Source organism: Mustelus asterias, unplaced genomic scaffold, assembly GCF_964213995.1.
Source record: "Mustelus asterias unplaced genomic scaffold, sMusAst1.hap1.1 HAP1_SCAFFOLD_264, whole genome shotgun sequence".
Classification (NCBI taxonomy): Eukaryota; Metazoa; Chordata; class Chondrichthyes; order Carcharhiniformes; family Triakidae; genus Mustelus; species Mustelus asterias.
The window spans coordinates 390122-414370 of NW_027590230.1; the positions used below are offsets into that span (position 1 = coordinate 390122).

General features: G+C 43.9%; 1 protein-coding gene across 1 annotated transcript in view; it reads left to right on the plus strand.

The window, feature by feature from the left end:
• The first annotated feature begins 299 nt into the window (after nucleotides 1-299).
• The window catches only part of LOC144486009 (scavenger receptor cysteine-rich domain-containing protein DMBT1-like), a 160859-nt gene continuing 136909 nt past the window's right edge, over nucleotides 300-24249 (plus strand). Inside the window, exons 1-2 of the mRNA XM_078204118.1 lie at nucleotides 300-377; nucleotides 13854-13961. Coding sequence (XP_078060244.1) covers nucleotides 300-377; nucleotides 13854-13961 — 186 coding nt within the window. The remainder of the gene's footprint in view (nucleotides 378-13853; nucleotides 13962-24249) is intronic.

Sequence of the window (24249 nt, forward strand, 5' to 3'; positions counted from 1 at the left end):
ATTGTAAGCTTAGTCAAAAAGAAAAGATACAATAGGTCGAGGCAACTAAAAAACTGACAAAGCCCCTGAGGAGTAGAGAGAAAATAGGAAGGAATTAGGAGGGCTAAAAGAGGCCGTAAAACATTTTTAGCAAACAGGGAGAAGGAGAATCCCAGGTCTTTTAGGCATGTATTCGGAGCAAGAGGCTAGCCCAAGAAAGAATAGGCCCACTCATGGGCAATAGAGGGAAGTTATGCATGGAGCCACAGGAAGGCGGTGAGATCCTTAATGAGAACTTTGTATCCATATTCATCAAGGAGATGGGCGTGAAGGATGTTAAGGCCAAGAATTGGTGTGTGAACACTCGAGGGAATGTCAATATATCGAAGAAGGAAGTGGTAGGTATCCTAAATTACATTAAGGTAGACAAGTCCCTGGGGCCAGATGGGATCGACCCCAATTTAGTGTGGGAGGAAAGAAACAGGGGAGTAAAAAGATATCTTCACATCCTCTTTAACCACAGGCGAGGTTCCAGAGGACTGGAGAATAGCCATTGTTGATCCCTTGTTTCAGAAAGAAAGCAGGCATACTCCAGGAAATCAAGGGTTGGTGAGCCTAACGTCTGTGGTGGAGAAACTTTTGGTGAGGATTTGTGCACATTTGGAAGAAATTGACTAGCTTGTGTCAGGCAGCATGGTTTTGTAGGGGGAAGTCATGTCGCACCAACTTGATTGAGGTTTTTGAAGAAGTGACAAAGATAATTGATGAGGGAAGGGCTGTGGATGTAGTTTATATGGACTGTAGTCAGGCGTTTGACAAGATCCCACATGGCAGACTGGTACAACAACTGAAATCACAAGGAATCGGGTGGGCTGGCTCGATGGAAACAGAACTGGCTTGGTGATAGAAGACAGACAGCAGGATGTTACGGCTGCGCTCGTCCCAAAACCGTAAAATCCAACCCGAGGTCAACGGGCCTTTCCATGGTCCACCCCTCGGCTTTCCGATTCCCATGGTGGGTGGAACGGGAAACTTCGCTCCAGAGAGCAGCAGGGAAAGGGTATTGTTTTCAGAATGGTGACCTGTAGCTGGTAGTGTTCACAGTAAGAAGTCAAACAGATTTATTTGGTAGCAAAAGCCACACAAGCTTCCGGAGCCCCAAGCTCCTTCTTCAGGTGAGTGGGAATTCTGTTCACTTACAGGGCATATAAAGACACAAACTCAATTTACAAAGTAATGGTTGGAATGCGAGTCTTTACAGGTAATCAAGTCTTAAAGGTACAGACAGACAATGTGAGTGGAGAGAAGGTTAACCCTCTGGTAATTCTCTCTATTCAGCCTAGAATCACTCAGATACACTCAGTGTTATAATGTTGTCTCTGTATTCAGGCTTGATCTTCCAGATTTATGGATGGCACGGTGGCACAGTGCCAGGGACCCGGGTTCAATTACCAGCCTTGGGTCACTGTCTGTTTCAAGTTTGTACATTCTCCCGGTCTCTGCGTGAGTTTCCTCTGCGTGCTCCGATACCCTCACACAGTCCAAAGATGTGTGGGTTATGTTGATTGGCCATGCTAAATTGACCCTAGTGTAAGGGAGATTAGCAAGGCAAATATGTGGGGTTACAGGTAATAGGGCCTGGATGGAATTGTGCTCGGTGCAGACTCAATGGGCCGAATGGCCTCCTTCTGCAATGCAGGAAATCTATGATTCAACGATATATTCAGTGTTGATGGTCTGCATTCAGCCTAGAATCACCCAGATATACTCAGTGTTATGATGCTGTCTCTATTCAGTGTAGAATCACACAGATATACTCACTGTTGATGCTGTTTCTTTTCTAACACCGTTGTTCGCCAACGGTTCTCTCTCACGCGTAGTCGGCAGACTGGCTCATGCACATTGCCGACTGTGACGTTCTGTGCACAGACGTTCTGCGTCACTAAGGCTGGCGCTTCGATGCTTTCCATCTCCTCATTGGTGGACCTAGATGTCAATTATCCTCCTTTATTCAATGAGGCCTAGTTCGAATAATGCTCATTGATGGACACTGAATTAAATCCAGGAAATACTGGAGAAAAACACAGAGCAAAAGAAACAGAGGGCATGGTTCAGGGAGAGAGAGAGAGAGTTCTTCCCTTCCTTCCAAACACCTTGTGACAGACTCCCTCCCTATTTCTTCAATCTTCCCCATTCAGTTTTCCTATTCTCCACTGCTCTGACCAATGCGTCGGACAAGAGTATTTTTCATTGATCACACTCTGTTCCAACATCAGCAGGAGTTAATTGAGGAACCTCATCCCATCAAGGAAACACAGCAAGTATTTACAAACTTACAATGACAGGAGTAAGTGAACACTCCCGAGTGTTTGCACTTTCATTCAATTAGATTATTGTTCTCCTGTTACTGAACACAATCTACCAGATTGACAATTCACCAAACATCCACTGCTCAGTTTGCTCAAAATTACAAATTTCAGAAACCATAAATTTGTACAAATGTTTTTTCTAACCACTGCAACCTACAATTGGTTCCCCCTCCACCTCTCACTCCATCTCGACCTCCCCCTTGTTCTCCCCCCACCCCCAACGCCGTGCCTTCTCCCTCCATCCCTTACCCCTACCAGGGATGCAGCAGCTGCTGACACAGGAAAGCCCTCTACTCTTTGCTAAAATGAGGGGGGACATTTCTGCAAGGTGACTGACTGTGGACTGTTGGCATCCGAGGAAAAGTCCAGAGATTGAGATGCCAGTGAAATTCTACATCTTGCAGTCAGCATCTTAACAAAATAAACCAAATCAACAAATTGAGGGATCAATTAAAATGCCGCATCATAAAAATGGACAGAATCTCAAAGGAAACTTAAACTACAAAGAAAAATATGATGAAATGGGTTAAAAACGTACTCCAGTTCCCGCAACGCCCACCACGTAAGGAAAACCTCTATGTTGCCAGCAGAGATCGCATGCTCCCTTTCACCTGGCAGTGAACATAGCTGCGGTCGATGGGAAAACAGTTGGGACAGACGACCCACTCAGCTTGGACCTATTAATGGCCAGCTTGGCCAAGCCCAGGAGCAGGCACACGAGGAGCTTCTCCCCCATTCCCGTCCCCCTCCATAACGGGTGCCCAAAGATCGGTGCTTGGGGCGGAAGTCCCACCACAAAAGAAAGTTACACATTTCTCAGGAAACTAAAAATGAAGTGCAGCCTTTGGCAACTTGCATATATGTGGTCTATGCACTCCAAAAGGTTGCAAAAGTTTACAGACGTATTTTTGGTCTATGAACCAACTCAACCTGTGACTGTATGTTGTTGCTGCATGCAAAACCCTCCACCCTAGGTCGTGATGATAAGGGGAAGGACTCACGCATGAAAGGCCATCCACTTGGAACCAGAGCCGCCAGACGGTAACAAGGCATGCCAGGGTGTGTCCGGACTGTGGACAATGGCAAGGAGGTGAAAGTTGCACAGCTGAAGCCCAGACAGGCAAAAGGGTGGGGAGGGGATTTCCATGAGGCACAAACATTGCGGGTACCAGTTCTTCTCTCTCTCTACAGATAGAAATTTGGGGCTGCTGTGGCAATACATGTGTTGCACTGAGAATGTGCACATATCCTCGTATTCAATCAAGCTCTCAGTCAGTTTCCTTGCATTTGCTCAATGTGCGGCCGTAAAAGCAATTTAGTTTCATGTTCTGCAAATGCTCTCACAGGGCCGAGACTGAAATAACTGAGAGAGATCCGGTGCTGTGTTTGCTCGTACAATTTAGATGGTGTTTACACACACAAGGCCTAGATTGGATAGATAGAAATAGATAGATAGAACGAACCCTACAGTGCAGAAAGAGGCCACTCGGCCCATTGAGTCTGCACCAACCACAATCCCACCCAGGCCCTACCCCTATATCCCTCCATATTTTACCCACTAATCCCTCTCATCTACTCATCTCAGGACACGAAGGGGCAATTTTAGCATGGCCAATCAACCTAACCCGCACATCTTTGGACTGTGGGAGGAAACCAGAGCACCCGGAGGAAACCCACGCAGACACGAGGAGAATGTACAAACTCCACACAGACAGTGACCCAAGCCGGGAATCAAACCCAGGTCCCTGGAGCTGTAAAGCAGCAGTGCTAACCACTGTGCTACCGTGCCGCCCATGCCGTGTAATAACAGATATTTCTATGAAACATAGAATCATCCAATTGCTGCAGTGCAGGATGAGGCCATTGGGTCCATCCAGTCTGTACCGCCCACAATCCCAGCCAGACCCTATCCCCGTGTTGACCCTGCTAATCCCCCTGACACTGAGCAGCAACTGAGCCTGGCTAGTGCCCCTATGCTGCTGATGTTTGGAGAGTGTGAGGAAAGGGCCGCAGACACGGGGAGAATGTGCAGACTCCACACAGACTGTGAGCCAAGGCCGGGAATTGAAGCCGGCTCCCTGGCGCTGTGAGACCTCTTTTTTTTTTAGGTCAAACCAAACCAAGTAAACAAACTCAGATTAAATCAGGACAAAGTAAAAGGGGCAGCTCCCCAAAAAGGAGGGGGAACAGCCCGAACAGAAATCAAAGTACAAAGGAAACTTAAAAAGATCAAATTAAAATGTGATTATTAGGGTCAATAATGCACCCCAACCCCTGCGGTGCCCAGTGGGCGCGGAAAGCGTCAACCTCGCCCGTGGACACCGCATGCTCCCTCTCCAGGGCCACCTGGCCGCGAACGTAGCCGCGCTAGAGGGGCAGACAGTCAGGATGGACGGCCCCCTCGATCGCCCGCAGCCTGGACCGGTAAATGGCGCGTTTCGCCAGGCCCAGGAGCAGGTTCACGAGGAGGTCGCCATCCCGACCCTCCCCTCTCCGCACCGGGTGTCCGTAGATCAGGAGCGTGGGACTGAAGTGCAGACAAAACATCAACAAAAGGTTCTTTAGGAAAACATAAAGGGAGTGCAGCCTAAGATACACAACATAGACATGGTCCACGGACTCCACAAGGCCGCAGAAAGGGCAGTCTTCGGAGCCTGTGAACCAGTGAATCCTACGGTTGTGCGGAACTGCTGCATGCATCACCCTCCACCCCAGGTCCCCGACGTAATTGGGGGAGATCCCTCCGTAGAGGGACCTCCAGCGGGGACCTCCGCCGCCAGGCGGCAACAAGGCCCGCCAAGGTGTAGATGAGTAACTGTCCCGGCTGGAGACAATCCCACGCCTCTTTAACCTGTGCTTCACCCTCTCTCCACTCACACTGTACACAATCCCACACCTCTTTAACCTGTGCTTCACCCTCTCTCCACTCACACTGTCTGTACACAATCCCACACCTCTTTAACCTGTGCTTCACCCTCTCTCCACTCACACTGTACACAATCCCACACCTCTTTAACCTGTGCTTCACCCTCTCTCCACTCACACTGCCTGTACACAATCCCACACCTCTTTAACCTGTGCTTCACCCTTTCTCCACTCACATTGTCTGTACACAATCCCACACGTCTTTAACCTGTGCTTCACCCTCTCTCCACTCACACTGTCTGTACACAATCCCACACCTCTTTAACCTGTGTTTCACCCTCTTTCCACTCACACTGTCTGTACACAATCCCACACCTCTTTAACCTGTGCTTCACCCTCTCTCCACTCACACTGTCTGTACACAATCACACACCTCTTTAACCTGTGCTTCACCCTCTCTCCACTCACACTATCTTTGCACAATCCCACACCTCTTTAACCTGTGCTTCACCCTCTCTCCACTCACATTGTCTGTATCTTTAAGACTTGATTTTCTTCTTTTCTTCAGTGTTCACCAAGGAGAGGGGCCATGTTTTTGAGGATGAGAGTGTGATACAGGCTGATAGGCTGGAGGAGGTAGATGTTCTGAGGGAAGATGTATTCGCAATTTTGAAAAACCTGACGGTCGATAAGTCCCCTGGGCCAGATAGGATATATCCTAGGATTCTTTGGGAGGCCAGTGATGAGATTGCAGAGCCTTTGGTTTTGATCTTTGGGTCCTCACTGTCCATGGGGACGGTGCCAGAGGACTGGAGAGTGGCGAATGTTGTTCCTCTGTTCAAGAAAGGAAGTAGGAATGACACTGGTAATTATAGGCCGGTTAGTCTGACTTCGGTCGTCGGTAAGTTAATGGAAAAGGTCCTGAGGGATAGGATTTATGACCATTTGGAAATAATCTGGGATAGTTAACACGGATTCGTGAAGGGGAAGTCTTGCCTCACAAATTTGATTGAATTATTTGAGGAGGTAACTAAGTGTGTCGATGAAGGTAGAGCAGTTGATGTCGTATACATGGATTTTGGTAAGGCATTTGATAAGGTTCCCCACGGTCGGCTCATGAAGAAAGTAAGGAGGTGTGGGATAGAGGGAAATATGGCCGATTGGATAAGTAACTGGCTATCTCATAGAAGACAGAGGGTAGTGGTGGATGGAAAATTTTCAGACTGTAGACCAATTACCAGCGGTGTACCACAGGGATCAGTGCTTGGTCCTCTGCTATTTGTGATTTTTATCAATGACTTGGAGGAGGGGGCTGAAGGGTGGGTCAGTAAATTTGCTGATGACACCTAGACTGGTGGAGTAGTGGATGAGGTGGAGGGCTGTTGTAGGCTGCAAAGAGACATTGGTAGGATGCGGAGCTGGGCCGAAAAATGGCAGATGGAGTTTAACCCTGATAAGTGCGAGTTGATTCATTTTGGGAGGACAAATTTGAATGCGGATTACAGGGTCAACAGCAGGGTTCTGAGGAATGTGGGGGAACAGAGAGATCTTGGGGTACATATCCACAGATCTCTGAAGGTTGCCACTCAAGTGGATAGAGCCGTGAAGAAGGCCTATAGTTTGTTAGCGTTTATTAACAGGGGATTTGAGTTTAAGAGCCGTGGGGTTATGCTGCAGATGTACACGACCTTGGTGAGACCACATTTGGAATATTGTGTGCAGTTCTAGTCACCTCACTATAAGAAGGATGTGGAAGCATCGGAGAGAGTGCAGGGGAGATTTACCAGGTTGAGGCCTGGTTTGGAGGGTAGGTATTATGAGGAAAGGTTGAGGGAGCTAGGGCTTTTCTCTTTCTCTCGAGCGGAGGAGGATGAGAGACAATCTAATAGAGGTTTATAAGATGATGAGGGGGATAGAAAGAGTGGACGTTCAGAGACTATTTCCTCGGGTGGATGTAGCTGTTACTAGGAGGCATAACGTTCATGGCGGAAGATATAGGAGGGATGTCCGAGGTAGGTTCTTTACTCAGAGAGTGTTTGGGGTGTGGAATGGACTGCCTGCTGTGACAGTGGAGTCCAACACTTTAGGAACTTTCAAGCAGTTATTGTATAGGCACATGGAGCACACCAGAATAGTAGGGAGTGGGATAGCTTGATCTTGGTTTCGGACAAAGCTCAGCACAACATTGAGGGCTGAAGGGCCTGTACTGTGCTGTTCTATGTTCTATGAAAGAAAATAAAAAAATTCTGATGCCCCTGGCCAATATTTAAATCATTCGACAGTATTACGATAACAAGTTGTCCTATTGTTAACGGTTAGAACTGCTGTAAGAAATGTGCTTTCCATGTGCCCAACGTTGTAGAATTCCAGCGCTTCAACATTCTGTCACTGAGATTAATTTCAACCATCTGAGGCTGCGAGAACTGTTTGAGAAACATTTCTATGTTTATTTTATTAGCGGGCCATTTCCTTTACCTTCGTTCAAACTTTGTTTTTTTTTTTATCTCAGCCACAATCAGCTTTCTTCCTGCATCTATATTTCTATCTCTGTCAGGGGACATTCATCTGTCTCACAGTAAATTACTGCGGATGCTGGAATCTGAAACCAAACGAGAAAATGCTGGGAAATATCAGCAGGTCTACTGCATTTTCCCTTTGCGGTCATCTGGACTATAAACATCAGCTCTTTTCTCGCCTTCCTGATGCTCCAAAATCAGTTGAGATTTTACAGCATTTACCTTTTGGTTACATTTATCCACTTGTCGATTTAAGTCTCTCTACATCACATATTAAACTTCCCAACCTCTCACTCTCGCTCTGCCTCTTTCTCACTCTTTCTACTCCATTTATTTTTGTTTCGCTGACTAGATTTCTCTGCTTGGCTGCTTTATTTCTCCTATTTTCAAAACCTCGATCAATCATGGGTTCTCCTCGACGACCCCCCCCCCCCCCAACACACACACACACACACATATGGATCACTCAGTTTGTGCCCCAGTCAATAATCTCTCGTGGCATCTCTCAGAGGTGCTCTCTCTCACTCTCTCCCCCTCTCTGTCTCTCTGTCTCTGTCTCTCTCTTTCTCTCCCTCTCTCTCTGTCTCTGTCTCTGTCTCGCTGTCTCTTTCTGTCTCTCTCTGTCTCTCTCTCTCTGTCTCTCTCTGTCTGTCTCTCTCTCACTCTCTTTCTCTCCCTCTCTCTGTATCTCTGTCTCTCTCTCTGTCTCTCTCTCTCTCTCTGTCTCTCTCTCTCCCTCTCTTTCTCTCCCTCTCTCTCTGTCTCTCTGTCACTGTCTCTGTCTCTCTCTCTCTGTTTCCCTCTCTGCCTCTTCTCAAGTTTGTTTTTCCTTTTATACTGGAAAAATAACGATTGCATTGGAACCTGAGGTAAATGTTCTCCTCATATCTGTACCGTCTCCATGCCGTAATAACTCAGCGAGTTTTGCAGCTGCATTTTCACCGCCACCCGGCTTCTTCACTTTAGAACATAGAACATAGAAAGCCACAGCACAAACAGGCCCTTCGGCCCACAAGTTGCGCCGATCACATCCCCACCTCTAGGCCTATCTATAGCCCTCAATCCCATTAAATCCCATGTACTCATCCAGAAGTCTCTTAAAAGACCCCAACGAGTTTGCCTCCACCACCACCGACGTCAGCCGATTCCACTCACCCACCACCCTCTGAGTGAAAAACTTACCTCTGACATCCCCCCTGTACCTACCCCCCAGCACCTTAAACCTGTGTCCTCTCGTATTCAATTAAATTGCAATGTCTCTTTTGGAAAAAGCAGGATTGAACCAGCCCACAACAGACTCTCAGGCAGTTCATTCCGTATTCTGGACATTCGCCGTGTCAGGCCCAGTTTCCCCATCATATCAGAGCCAAGCTTTTTGCATACAACTCCTCAGGTTTTCGATATTTCCTCGCTCTCCTTTCCCGTTTTCTTTCATGCTATCTCTCCGCGTCTGTATCACCTCACCTTCTCCCAAAGCCCAGATGGTTACATTTAATGCTGTTTGTTAAATATTTACACCTGAAGCGGAACTGCCCTGGCACGAGTCGCCATCCTGTCCAACTCAGGATGTGTGTCAGAAATAAAAGTTGATAATCAAACGATTAATCCTTTCAACTCGTGCAAATCATTATCTAAAGACGACAAAGGCTTTGAGGAGTTATGAAATAAACTAAACTTTTAGCATGTTGTGAGCAGTTTGCATTCATGAATGAGAACAAAATGTGCTTCATTGTTTGTCTTTTCACGCGGCATGGGTCACCCGCACAACTGCTGAAATGTTATATCCAGAACTTGCAGTTGGAGGGAATCGAGTGGCCTTAACATTGCGATCAATGAATCAGGGGACATCAGGATGGATCATAAATTCGATACTTCTGGCTGAGGATGTTGCATATGTTGCCTTCTGTATTTTCAATGGCTTCAAACACTTTTCATCATTCAAACTCAAGATATTTTTGGTACGCCCTCCTCTGTTTACATTTTTTTTTGACACTGCCACAAAATGTGACCAGATTGCAGAGATTTGCTGTGAGTTTATCGTTGTTGGATTATACAATTCTGTCTCTCACAAGTTGATTCACAGGACTGTGTCTGTTTCTTGAAGCTTCAGTTTGGGAGCTCAGTTTTCCAAATCGCCAGTGTGCCTGGTCCTTACATAATGTGTTCATTAATGCCGGTTTTATACCTTTTGGTTGCCTAATCATCTAGCTATGTTTTTCCAAATCACTGTTGAATACAATTCTCTGTTGATGACGGCCGCCGCTTGGGTAACCAGTTTTCATCCATTTATTACATGACGAAACTAACAGAATTTTTCCAATAAAATGTTGCTAAAATTATCCCTTCATCCCTTTGTTGACAGCATCTTGTTCAAATTTACACTGAAAGAAACTAATGTTTGACTATCTACCAAAATTATGATTTTAAACCTTTTTTTTCTCTTCGCAATTAGCAGTACCACAGCCGAGGACTTGTCTGTGCAATGTTATTATGAGTTCATTTTCACCAAATATATATTAATCTGATTTTAGCTACTGATGGACATTCTCCTTTCAATTGTTCAAAATTGATTTCGCGCTGTCTGTTGATTTGGCTGAGTTGTCTATCCTCCATTTTGCTCAAGGTTTTTGCTGAACTCAGCACAAAATGCCTGATTCCATGCTCATCCGCAGAACCCAATTATGGCAGGAAGTTCGAACTACAATTCTGAAGAACAGCTTTAACACTACTTTATTCAACAAGCTGATTCAGGCAGATAATGTTGTGGTGCTGATCACCCCCCTCCCCCCTCCCCCCCCCCCCCCCCGCCCCCGCCATGGTGCTGAAAACTTGGTTGAGCTCTGAGTAAATAATTTCAGATCCCACTATAGAAGCTGCTGAAAATTAGTTTATGTATATCAGAAATTGCTCGTCCATTCGATGGTAAAATTTAATCTGCCATCTGATATTCGGGCCAGGGACCAGAAATCTGGATTTCAGGCCATTTTTCATGAGAAGATGAATTAATCGAGGTTTTGGGAGTCGAAGATTTTATCGAAGGTCTGCAACGCAGAGTGATAAGGTGTTTGGGGGAGGTGGCAGAGATAGAGACAGAACATTTGGAGCGATGCCAGTGAACCATTTTGAACAGCTGAATCGCTATTTGAAAATGTAAAAATACTGGAGGCAAAGGCTCATTATTCTGAAACTTGACAAGCAGGTATCTGTTGTGCTACGCAGTGTTCTGACCATTGACTATTGTGGAGCAACAAACATTCATTTTAATTATTTTGCCCCGTATTGCCAGGTCATTTTCAATATGGCGACATAGCGACCTGAGAGAGGAATGGGACGTGAGGAATGCAGCCAGTTTTATTCAAGTGACTCAGGTGGCAGTGCAACAGGGGCCAGATATCTCGGGGCCTACAAAATTAAATTAAACCTGACGTTAAAACCCCCACAAAGGCAAAAGTATCACGAATTCATATGGCTAACTGGGAACATCGTTCATTAATGGTTTCAATTCTCAAATTGGTATACTGCGAGAAAAATATGTGAACCCAGGAGGCGATAGTTCAGCCGTTGTGTGAATAATTAATAAAGAATATTTATTAAATTAAAAAAAACAGAAGCAAGAGAGACTGCAATACACTACAAAACACAAGTTCTCTGATGGCTATGCAAACAGATGTGGCATGAAATTGCTAATTAGATCACAAATATCTGCGAGTTCTGTAGTCTCAGTCGCCACTTGTTCCGCAACGACTTCGAATAATATATGAAGCTGTGAGCTAAATCCGAGAAATGGTTACATCACACAAACTGTGTGGCCATGTTTGGTAAAGGTGTCTCCAGTTTCAGCGAAGGTTAATCCTCCTTCTTCATTTCGTGAGATGGTTTAGCAGCTGCCTGTGCTTGTGATGTGTACACGGATTCTGCCTTCCTCCTTGTCCCCAATCATTATGCTGTGGATATATCAATACTTATTGATGTCAAAGGACTGCGGAGCCTCGATCTGGTCCGTTGGTTATGGGATCGCTTAGCTCTGTCCGTCACTTGCTGTTTTTTGCCGTTTTGACATGTTAACTAATTTTAAGATCAATTGCATTCCTATACACAACTGAATAATTAATCATCACTATATTAGAAGTGTGCATTGGGTTATGTACTATTTTTGCTCTCAGTTAAGTTTAGCCTCCTGTTGAAATGTCATTTCCAATTGAAGAAAGCATCGTGTTTAAATTGCCATCAGCATTTTTAGTTAACTAATAACTACATAGATCACGCACAATTTAATATTTAGCTGCATTTATGTAAGCTTGTTTGTTTAAAATGCCCATCTGTAATTAACAACAACTTAATTTCAGTGTGCAGTTATTATCAAAGCAAATTAAACAATTAATCCTAGTATTTGATGACTGCAGCAGTTGTAATGCTGACGGTAACAAAAATCTTTTGTATTATTTTCCTGTGTGCTGGATATCAAACCGAATACAAGTCGCTGCAAATGTATAACCCTTTATAGTTTATCAATTGCAGTTCAGTAATATACTCGAAGATTTTCTGCAGTATTTAGTTAATAATTATAAATAAACAGTTGATTGAAATGTTGTCCTCTTTCGAATCAGATTACAAAATGGCCGAGTCTCCAAGGAAATGTATCCGTTGGTGTATCTGTTATTGTGGAATCGGACGGGCTGTGGATTACATTTGGGAGTGCAACGCGTGACACAACTGGCCGGGTTTCACTGAGGATATCTGCTCCTGTAGAATTGTAAAATTCTACTCAGTGCGGGTCGCGAGGCCGAATGGAAAGAATCAGCACAATTTTGAAACTCTTGATTGATCATTCCAGAAAATGCAACAGATCCTTAGTTTAATTAATCTAATCGGTTACAACTAGGTGATATTTTTGGTGCCGGCGGAAGATATTTGGTAATAATCACTTAAAGCCCAAAGCACTGATATTTGTTTGCTTGCGGCTGAGTACAAACAACACAAAGAACCATTTCCGGCTGACTGAACGGTGATGAGCCGGACATCGCAGCTGCAACATTCAATTCCTGTGGGCCAAGAATTAATCCAATTTTAACCTAGTTATTGCAACCAATTTTGCTGCTGATCACTCTATGGTCCCGGTATCTTCCTGTGAAGCCCAGGTGCTGACTGCTAAATTTGTGAAGATTTTTGAGACACAGGTTGAATAGTAGGTGATTACTATAAGACCATAAGACCATCAGACATGGGAGCAGAATTAGGCCACTCGACCCATCGAGTCTGCTCCGCCATTCAATCATGGCTGATGTTTCTCTCATCCCCATTCTCCTGCCTTTTTCCCATAACCCCAGACATCCTTATTCATCAAGAACCTATCTTGCTCTGTCTTAAAGACGCTCAATGACCCGGCCTCCACAGCCTTCTGCGCCAAAGAGTTCCACAGATTCACCACTCTCTGGCTGAAGAAATTCCTCCTCACCTCTGTTTTAAAAGATTGTCCCTTTAACCTGAGTTTGTGTCCTCTGGTTCTAGTTTTTCCTATCAGCGGAAGCATCCTCTCCATGTCCACTCTATCCAGGCCTCGCAGTATTCTGTAAGTTTCAATGAGATCCCCCTCACCCTTCTAAACTCCAACGAGTGCAGACTCAGAGTCCTCAACCATTCCTCATCCGACAAACTGTTCATTCCAGGGATCATTCTTATGAACCTTCTCTGGACCCTTTACAAGGCCAGCACATCGTTCCTTGGATATGGGGTCCAAAACTGCTCACAATACTCCAAATGGCGTATGACCAGAGCCCTTTACACCCTCAGAAGTACATCCCTGCTCTTGTATTCTAGCCCTATCGACATGAATGCTAACATTGCATTTGCCTTCCTAACTGCCGACTGAAACTGCACGTTAACCTGAAGATAATCTTGAACAATGACTCCCAAACCCTTTGTGTTTCTGTTTTCCGAAGCATTTACCTATTTGGAAAATAGTGTGCACTCCATTCATCATTCCAAGATGCATAACCTCACAATTTTCCACATTGTACTCCATCTAACTAACCAATTCTCTCACGCCTTATTGGTGTGACGAACACGCACTTATGAATGAATACAAGCGTCTTCTCATATAATTTGCGGTTATTTCTGTTTTTAGCACAGAGTCCGCTTCAATGGGAAAGATCCCAGCATCGACGATGTCAAATCGCTGAAGGAGTTTCTATATTTCAAGGAAATTACTTCCAATGCTTCCAGAGTCCACTTGGTATAGATTCAGACTGATGGAGCTTTATCCCAGGAATCAGCCTTTTGAACATTCTTTAAACCGTCACTATCCTTCCTGTGAAAGAGTAACATTATTCCCTGCATTTCTGTTGCCGTCTCCAATTTCATAACCGGCGTTATTTGCCGGTTAATTGTTTGCAAAACCTAACTTGGCAATCAACACACTTTGATTCATTGTGCATTGCTTCGCATGTCGAAATTCACAAAAGTTAAAGTTTATTTGTCAAAAGTTGGCTTACATTAACAGGGCACCTTTTTGGATACATAGAGGGAGGATTTAGCATGGCCAATGCACCTTTTGGACTGTGGGAGGAAATGGAACAACTGGAAGGAGCCCATGCAGAGATGGGGACAACGTGCAACGTATAGACAGTGATAAAAGCCGGGAATCGAAACCAGTCGCTGACGCCGTGAGGCAGTAGTGCGAACCACTGTGCCACCGTGCCGCCCTCTGAAAATTGCCAAGGAAATTTAGCTTGAATCTCCTGCGGGTTTGCATATCATGACGTGATTTATAATGGCTTCTCGCCTTACTCTGTGTGTTGTCGATCATATCAAAGTAGCTACAACATAATAGCCTGTGGAATAAAGGGGAAAATAACATCTTGGAGACCCGATGAAGAATTAGTTCCGAGTGTACAGGACACAACTTCAATATTTGCATCGTCATGAAACATAGAAGTATTGCAAACTATCAGAAATATTTTGGAGAATTCAAATGGACATAGAAAGTCGTTGGGAATCGGTGGACAACTGACAAGGAATTTACTGCTGAAAAGTGGGAAGTGATTCATTATGGTGTGAAGAACATAGAGAGACAATACACGATACAGGTTAAAAGACTGCAGAAGGTGCAGCAGCAAAATAAACTGGGGATGTACGCGGGACATTAACTTGAGGTTTATCAGTGAAAACAATTTTGCAAGGTAGCCTCACGGTTTGATATGGCACATGGTTTCCTGGGCTCGATAAAGTAGGGCATGGATTATTAAAGAAACGACACTGTAATTCCTGGTGTATAACATTATGCCACACTATTTTGGGTTAAAATCGAATATTATTCACTGTGCTATCCTCCAGACCTCGGAAAATTGGTGTTATTAGGATCTAAACCACACATATTCACAAGGATGGATACAGTGATGAGCAATTTTGGTAGGAAATGTAGCCTGGTAGAGCGTGAATCGTTCTCTTGAGGGGAAAAAAAGAGGTGTAGAAGACAGGTCTAGAGGAATGTGTAAAATCATCATCATCTGTAAATAGCAGAAAGGGAGAAACCATAATTGTTTATATTTGCAGAAGGGTCATAGAATAACTCAATCCGTATAGTACAGGATGAGGCCACTCGGCCCACCGAGTCTGCACTTACTCTCTGGCAGAAAATCTTACTCAGTGCCTAGCCCATAACCCCACATCTTTACCCCGCTAACCCCCCTGGCGTACACATCGTGAGACACTAAGGGCCAATACACGTATCCTGGGCATCTTTGGACTGTGGGAGGAAACCTACACAGGCACGGGAAGAACGTGCAGACTCCATACCGTCACCCAAGGCTGGAATTGCGAGCATGGGAGCATAAATTTAAGACAATTAGTGAAAGGAGTAAAAATGTAAATGGAGTACATGTAAAAAAAAAGGTAATTTAGACAGGCAGATAATATGAATCTGGATCTCACGGCCCAAGGGTGTGGTGAGGGTAGGTTCTGTTGAGAAATTCAAAAGAAATCGGAGTATGGAAAATATCTGCTTATTTTTCCAAACTTTCTTTTGATTTTTTAGCATTCCCAGTATTATGCTTTTTTATTTTTATTAATTTACGAGATCGGGCTGGCTCATGCAGCATTAAATCCCCAACGCTCAATGCCCTTGTGTCCGTGGAGATAAGCTGGCCTCTTGAACCGCTGCAATCCATGTGGTGTCGGTCCATCGAAAGCGCTGTTAGGGAGGGAATTCCCGGATTTTGACCCATCGACATTAAAGGTGATATATTTTCTAGTCAGAATGATGATTGATGGGAAGGGAGAAGTGGGATGCCCGGCTGGTGGTGTTCCCAAGGAGCTGCTGCTTTCGCGGTCTGGTTTGCAGTGGTCATGAATTTGGAAGGCGCTGCCCCTGGAGACTTGCTGTGTTCCGGCAGTCTGACTCTTCCGTATTTATTATGGCTTTCACTGTTCTTCGGTATTGGGGAGAGTGAATGTTTATTAAGCAATACCAATGACACGGGCTGCTTTGTTCTGGATGGTCTCAAACTTCTTGAGTGTTGCTGTGCCTGCACCCATCCAGACAACTGGAGAGTATTCAATAACACTCCTGAATTGTGCCTGGTAGTTTGTAGACAGAGTTGGGGATCTGGAGGTGTGCCTCGCAGCAGGACTCTGGGTCTCCTACCTGCTCTCAAAACCATTGTATTGATATGGTTCCTATATTTGATTAACATTTTGCCCATTAGTTTAACGGTACTGTGGTGAACCCGCTGATGTTTAATGCGAAGACATCCCAAACTACATAGGAGAAACTTGGAATTAAGGTTAATTGGAACAAATGTCAACTTGGTAAAGAAAAAACCTAGTAAACCTTTGCTGTACTCCCTCAATAGCGCTGACTTCCCTCCTCAGAGAAGGGCACGAAAACCACATACAATACTCATAGAATCCCTACAGTGCAGAAGGAGACCATTCGGCCCATCGAGTCTGCACCGACCACAGTCCCACCCAGGCCTTATCCCCATAACTCCAAATATTTACCCGCCTCATCCTGCTGACGCCATGCGAACATTAAGCATGGCCAATTCACCTATCCTGCACATATTTGGATTGTGGGAAGAAACCGGAGCACCCAGAGGAAACCACGCAGACACGGGGAGAATGTGCAAGCTCTACACGGATGGTGACATGAGCCGGGAATCGAACCCGGGTCCCTGGCTCTGTGATACAGCAGTGCTAACCACTGTGCCACCGTGCCGCCTTTTCGAAGCCCTGTACAATTGGAGCATCTGAAACATCTCTGCATCCTCCTCACCGCTCACTCCAAATTTGAGTCATCAACAAATTTTGAGATAATACGTTTACTTTGCTTTTCCACCCTCCAATCGGTAAAAAGTCCCATTCATGCCAACGTTTTGCTTCATATCTGCCAAACAGCTTTCAATCAATCTCAGGACATGGTCCGTAATCCCATGTGCCTTAAATTTACATCGTAGCCAGCAATGTGAGACCTTGTCGAAAGCCTTCTGAACGTCTAAATAAACCATATCCCCCAGTTTTCTTTGATCAACTCTACTATTTACGCGCTCAAATAATCCCAATACAATCGTCGAGCAAGATTTTCCCATTGTATGTGCATGGTGACTTTGTCTGATTCTACCATGATAAGAACAACATTTACAATTAACAGTAAATAACGTTTATTATTAACAATAAAGATGAACACTTACATTTAACAGTAAAGAACACCATTTCCAATGAACAATGAAGTAACATATTTACAATTAACAGCAGAAAATAGCATTTGCAATTAAGTACAATGAACTTTTCCCAGGCACACCCTCCATAATCTGAATCTATCCGGGAATGCACATCTCCCAAAATACCATTCTATAGGTTTTAGAAAATACAATAAATTATTACGACAAAGGGCCTGTAGTGCCCTTGAAAGCATTTTTTTAAAAAATAGTGTATGATCTAAGGGGTCTGGCAGAGATAGATGTTCTTCTGTTTGAATTGCTGTGGATTCTTCCGACATTTATAGGCCATTCCCCTTGTAATACAAGACCGCATTACGTGTGTTTTTCTAATCAGTTGTTACATCTGAAAATTATCTCTAACTGATTTATGCATGAGAACATCTGGATAGATCTGTAGCCCCAAATTCTGTCATCCCTCTCAATTTCATTCACTCATGATGTATTTCTGTTTAAAATACAATGGTCCGAAACCCCAATAATTCTCCAGAGATATCACTTCATCATGTTTCGGGGCATCTCCCGGCAAAGCTATCACTGAACTCTTGACGTGTTATAGAAACCAGCTGAACATTGCAGATTTGGAGCAGTTCTTAATGAAACGTTGCGAGACAGATTGGCATGTGGCATAAATGACTCAACCAACCCACAAGATACGATTGGCCAAATCCAATTTTGACTTCAAATAAGCGTTCAGATAGCCTTGTCAATTGATAATCCATTCAACATCCATCCAACATCTACTATGAACACAACAACATAATGACCAATCCAGTGTGTTAATGATCAAATGGTCAGATGTTCGGTTTGGTGACTCAGTCTTTACTGTGTTATCACAGGCTTGGGGACGAGATGTGACCTGTGCCATGGAAATTAAAAACTTCCGCTTTCAGCCTTCCTATACCAATAAGAGTTGCCTGGAAGGCCATGGATGCGGGTCCAGGTTGATTTCACAAGTCTCTTTATGGATTCTATACTTTCATCGCACGGAATACTGGTTGTCTGGTTTCTGATAATGGCATAGCCTTCTCTCGCGGTAATTTTTCTGAACTTTTTGCTCTCGAATGGTATCTCACACATCCACACTGCACCATATCACCCATCTCAAATGGACTGGCAGAATGGGCTGTGCAATCCTTCAACAATGATAATAAGAAGCAACCAGCAGCATCCATGGAGACTGAATTGGCACGATTTCTGTTTGATTACAGGGCCACATTGCAGACCACAAGTCTGCACATTGCAGACCACAAGACCCAGCGGAACTATGAATGGGACGATACCTTTGTCCTTGACAGAGCTCGCTATACCGAGACTTCTTGGAGAGGGTGGAATCCCGACAGGAAATGCAAATCTATACGTTGATTCTGCAAGGGTAGAAATAACTGCTGCATGGACGATGTGATTCATGTAAGGAACTTCGGGGATGGTCGCAGATGGGACCCGAAAACAGGACCGATATCTTACAAGGCCAGAGTCAGGGTAAAACCCAAGAGACGTAATGGACCAGGGAGCCACTGCCCGAGCCGCCCCACTCACCGGACATGGAGATAGCCGCTGCCAGTGCCAGGCCTCAGCTTGAAGCTGATCTGCAGTGGTGATTCCCGATATATAGAGGATACAGATTCTGAGACTCAATTGGAACCTGAGGAAGAACCTCCTCTGGTAAATCGGCGCCGCTCCCGCCTCAACAAAATGTTACCCTCTTTGGTTTACACCCAGCCCCGCCTTCAACGGACCTCCAGCCGAGCTCCAAGCAATGGAAAGTCCCACCTCGCAAGTGGGGGTGCTGGGACCGACACGGACCTAAGGGGAGGGGGCTGTTATAACAACTACAAAAGCCACGAAGAACATCAATAGATCTATCCGTAGGCTTCATGGAAGTTCGCCCAACGGGAAGCAGTCAGCGAGCGTTGTTAAACGTATAAATTTACTTGGACTGGATTGTAGGCCCGGGATGAAGATTACCTGATTTTAACCATAGGAGCGGCCTTTTCCTTTGGTGCACAATAAAGGATGTTAATGGCAGGAAACTGGCGTGCGGCTGAATCACCACAGTAACATTCCAACATGTGTATTTTGGTCTCTTTACGGTCTTGCTCGACCTAGCACTTCACTTCATCCAGTGCCATCAGCTAGACCAGTATTCCTGGTGTGCTCTACATCGTGATGTCTATATCTTTAGGCAGACGTCCTTTTTATAATCAAATCATTGAGAAATAAAGATCAACATCTGTCTTCTCTTTTACTTGCTGAACTTGCATGCTAGCTTTATGCGATTCGAGCATGAGTACCCTGAATCTTTCTGTGCTGCAGGTTCCTGCAGCTTCTCCATTTTAATAATATCCAACTTCTCTATTCTTCTCACCAAAGTGCATAACATCAGATTTTCCTCCATTATATTCCAACTGCAACTTTTTACCCACTCACTTATCCTGTCCATATCCCGTTGTAAACTCTTTGCGCCATCTTCACCACTTCACTTCCCAAATATTTTGCAGTTTGCAGAAGTGCAGAGAAGGGATATGGAAAATCAGACCCTCAGACGAATCATAAACACATAAAGAATGGAAATAGTTTCAAGAGACGGGAAGATGAAGATCGTTTCTTGTGGAAAATTAGGATAAAAAGTGAGATAACAAAATGTAGCAGTTCGGCCGACCTTTTCTTGTCAGCCCCACAGCCACAACGGCCATTTCTCGTCCCACATTTCTGTACTCGGCCCATAGCCCCGAAGTTTCCAGCAACTAAGATGAAGATGCAGTTACTTTTTAAAATAGTTTCGGATCTCTGCTTCCACCACCAACTCGGGCAGTGAATTCCAGGCACCCACGACTCTCTCTGTAACACAAATTATTCCTCATATTCCTTCAAAATCTACTGCCGCTTATCTTAAACCTCTGTTCCCTGGGAAGAGAACTCTCCACCAAGGGAAACTATTTTATGCTGTCAACTTTATCTCTTCCCCGTATAATTTTGTACACGTCCATCAAGTCAACCCTCAGCTTTCTTAGTTCGAAGGAAAATAACCACAACCTGCCCAAGCTTTCCTCGGAGCTAGCCTTTTCTATCCCCGGCAACGTACGTATTCTCTCCAGAACAAAAACATCCTTCCTATAATGCGTTGACTGGAGCTGTACACAATATTCCACTTGTGGCCTCAGCAGTGTTTAACACAATTCCAACGTTATTTCCTTATTCTTGAATGCTATTCCTTTTCCAATGAAGCAGTGCATTCCAAATGCCTTGTCCACTTGAACTGCTGCTTGAGGGACCTGTATGCTTGTACACCAATATCTCTCACTTCAAACGATGAAGGGGATAGATAGAGTGAACGTTCAAAGACCATTACCTCGGGTGGATGGAGCTATTACAAGGGGGCATAACTATAGGGTTCATGGTGGGAGATACAGGAAGGATATCAGAGGTAGGTTCTTTACGCAGAGAGTGGTTGGGGTGTGGAATGGATGCCTGCAGTGATACTGGAGTCAGACACTTTCGGAACATTTAAGCGGTTATTGGATAGGCACATGGAGCACACCAGGGTGATAGGGAGTGGGATAGCTTGATCTTGGTTTCAGATAAAGCTCGGCACAACACCGTGGGCCGAAGGGCCTGTTCTGTGCTGTACTGTTCTATGTTCTATATCTACCCCTCTTAAATTATAGAATATAAATTACCCCTTTATATCCTTTATATTTTTTACATTCTGTAACTGTTTGAAACCTCCCTAAATGCATAATCTCACACTTGTGTGTTAACATTCACCTGCCAATTTATTGCCCACTTCACCAACCCATCTATTTTGTTTCAGGTTAAAGCTATCCTCTGCACCATCCACTTCTCGGCCAATCTTCGCGTCAGCTGTAAATTTCTTAATCGTGAAAAGGAGACCGAAAAAGAGGGAAAACAATTCGGAAAGCAAAGGTGGAGAATGAAAGGAGATCAGTAATTGAAGAAAGCGAAAGAAATCGAGATTAGAGAACTTTACTAAGAATATGGACTTCGCAAGCGAGATTGTAAGAGAGCAGATGATCGAGGAACACGAAAAGCAGTGTCAATGTTGATAGGCTGGTTTTTGAAATGGACATCATTGTGGAGTTAATACAGAGTGAGCATTTATCCTGATCCCAAAAGGCTTATATGTTTTGCTACAATCCCTAATGAGGTCTGGAGTGAGAGAACAGCTGGTGTCAGCAGCTTGTTTGTTAACGAACCTTTAAGTACTATCATTGCAGATGTGTGTATTTAGCATCACTAAGCATCTACTTTAATATAAATAAACCCTCAATTCTCGTTACTGTCTCAGTGTTCAGCGGGACAGATCTTCTCCAGCAGCAGCAGGTTTCATTAAAACACAGAGAATGCGTTGGACTTTAATCACCCAGACAGCAGTTGTGTACTATCCGATTCTCGCAGCAATCGGAGTACCTGGTAAGGTGCTTTGATGTCTTCAACTTTTGAAATTATTTCTGTTTTATTTTCTGTACCAGCCAAATTACATTGGCCTCCAAATCTGAGTGAACTGTGGCGTTGTTCTTTAACGATGTTGAATTGAATATAGGCATAACCACCTGGTCTAGAATGACTTGTCCTTGTAGATTATTTTTTAATGCGACATTTGTCTTTCTGCTGTTTTCTCCCTGACTGAGTTGTCTCTGTTCCTTACATGTTTTGCATTTTGATATTAACATTTTCGTCTGAATATTTATTGTTTTAGATTTTCTTAAACATAATTTCCTCTTCAATTGACATTTTCTTCCCAGGCACCTGCTTCATTTTAACGATATGCTGCTTTTTAAATGTAATGTGGTGTTCTGCTCCCTTGACACCAGTTTCTAATCACTGTTCCAGAACTGTTTAGACCGGTTATCGTCTTCTTTCCTGCTGTTTATGCCATTTTTGTCTCGTTCTCTGGTCTTCCGTTTATCATTGGTATTGTCTGCTCCCTCAGCCCGTTCACAATGGACATTCTCTCCTCTCTTGCTTGCACTTCTCTTCAGTTTTAATTTTACCTTTTAAAGTAGCTAAATATCGCTATCTAAAGGCAAAAACACAGCATTGCAGCTGCAAGATGGGACACCACATCATTAACCAGCACCGTACACTGAATATTCAGGAGAGTAATGCAGAGCGCTGGACAGTGAGATTTTCAATATATTTGACATCAAATTATCGTGTGTCCAGCAGATCCTCTACTTTAAGATTGATTAGTTATTACATTGCTCTATCAGCATAATCATCGTTTGGTTTTGTTACTGTTTTCTATTTCATTTCTCACAGTGAACATCGTAACAATTGCCATCCTGTCTTTCAAAAATTGTGGCGTCTCTAAGTGCACCACCCGTTACCTGGTGGCAATGGCGGCAGCAGATTTTATGGTTATTGTCTGTAATGTAATATTACATCGCATCGTTACACTGTATTGGTATGGCACTTTCCTGTTCCATACTTCCGTGTGCAGATTCATTCTCTACATGTCTCCGGCTGCCATTGACATTTCTGTTTGGTTAACGGTCGCTTTTACTTTTGATCGCCTTGTGGCCATTTGTTGTCAGAAGCTGAAAACAAAGTACTGCACTGAGAAAACTGCTGCTGTGGTTATCAGCATTGTGAGCTCGCTATTCTGTTTAAAGAACCTTCCCTGGCCATTCCTGTATTCCTCTTATTCCAACAACATAGAGTTGGGTTGCAGATTATCAATCTTTTTTTATATTTTGCCCTATTGGATAGCATTTTCTTGGATTGAGCAGCTGTTAACCCCAGTGATTCCATTCTTCCTGATTTTATTCTTTAACATTGTCACCGTCAAGCGAATTTTAAGAGCGAATCGGGCCAGAAAGACCCTGAGGCAGAGCAACACTAACAGGAGTGAAAAGGACCCTGAGCTGATGAGCCGCAGAAGATCCATTATGTTACTATTTGCAATATCCAGTAGTTTTATCCTGTTCTGGATGACAACATTAATGTATTTCTTATATTACAGTATTACAACGTCGTTCAAACGCAGAGTTACATTGAGCAGCACCCCCATTTTCGAAGAGGCTGGCATTATGCTGCAACTTCTGAGTTCCTGCACCAACACAGCCATTTACACAATAACTCAGGGAAAATTCAGAAACCTGCTGCTCAAAACGATCAATTATCCCTTTACTTTGATTGGGAGATTCATGAAATCTGGGGGGAAACTTCAGTGAATTCTGAACTCCCATTCATGTCTACATAATTCAAGCATTTCAAAAGCATCACTTAATGTTACCAAATCAGGGGATCTAAATATTACAAATTCACATTTTAAATATATTTGATGTTAAATTGTTAATCCGGCATAAATTTTCCAACATCTGCAATCCAATAGGTGAAAGTGCATGCTAAAGAATGATGAACTATAGTAATTCAAACTTACATTTTTCAAAAGAGCTTCAAACACTGACCCAAATACAAGCGTCCAAGTTGGCATTCAGTTAGAAATAGTATATGTATATCCACGAAACCTGTCGAATAATTTTACCCAGTTTACAGCAGCGTGTTTATTAATCCTATTCATTAACACATTCCTGCTACAATCTGCCGATGATAAGTTAAAAATGCCAAATCCACGTTCATCCTGATATTTATTAAGTCAATACCAATGAGAGCATGCTTCCACTTTCAACAGATTTTGTTTTCCAAGAGTGTTCAAAACAATTGATTAATTATGGAACCAAGACGTCACTCAAATATCAGAGTTGAATTGCAGAAGTAGAAATTTCAAAGGAGCAGATTAAACTGACATTCTCCAGTTCACTTGACTCTATTTTAGATATG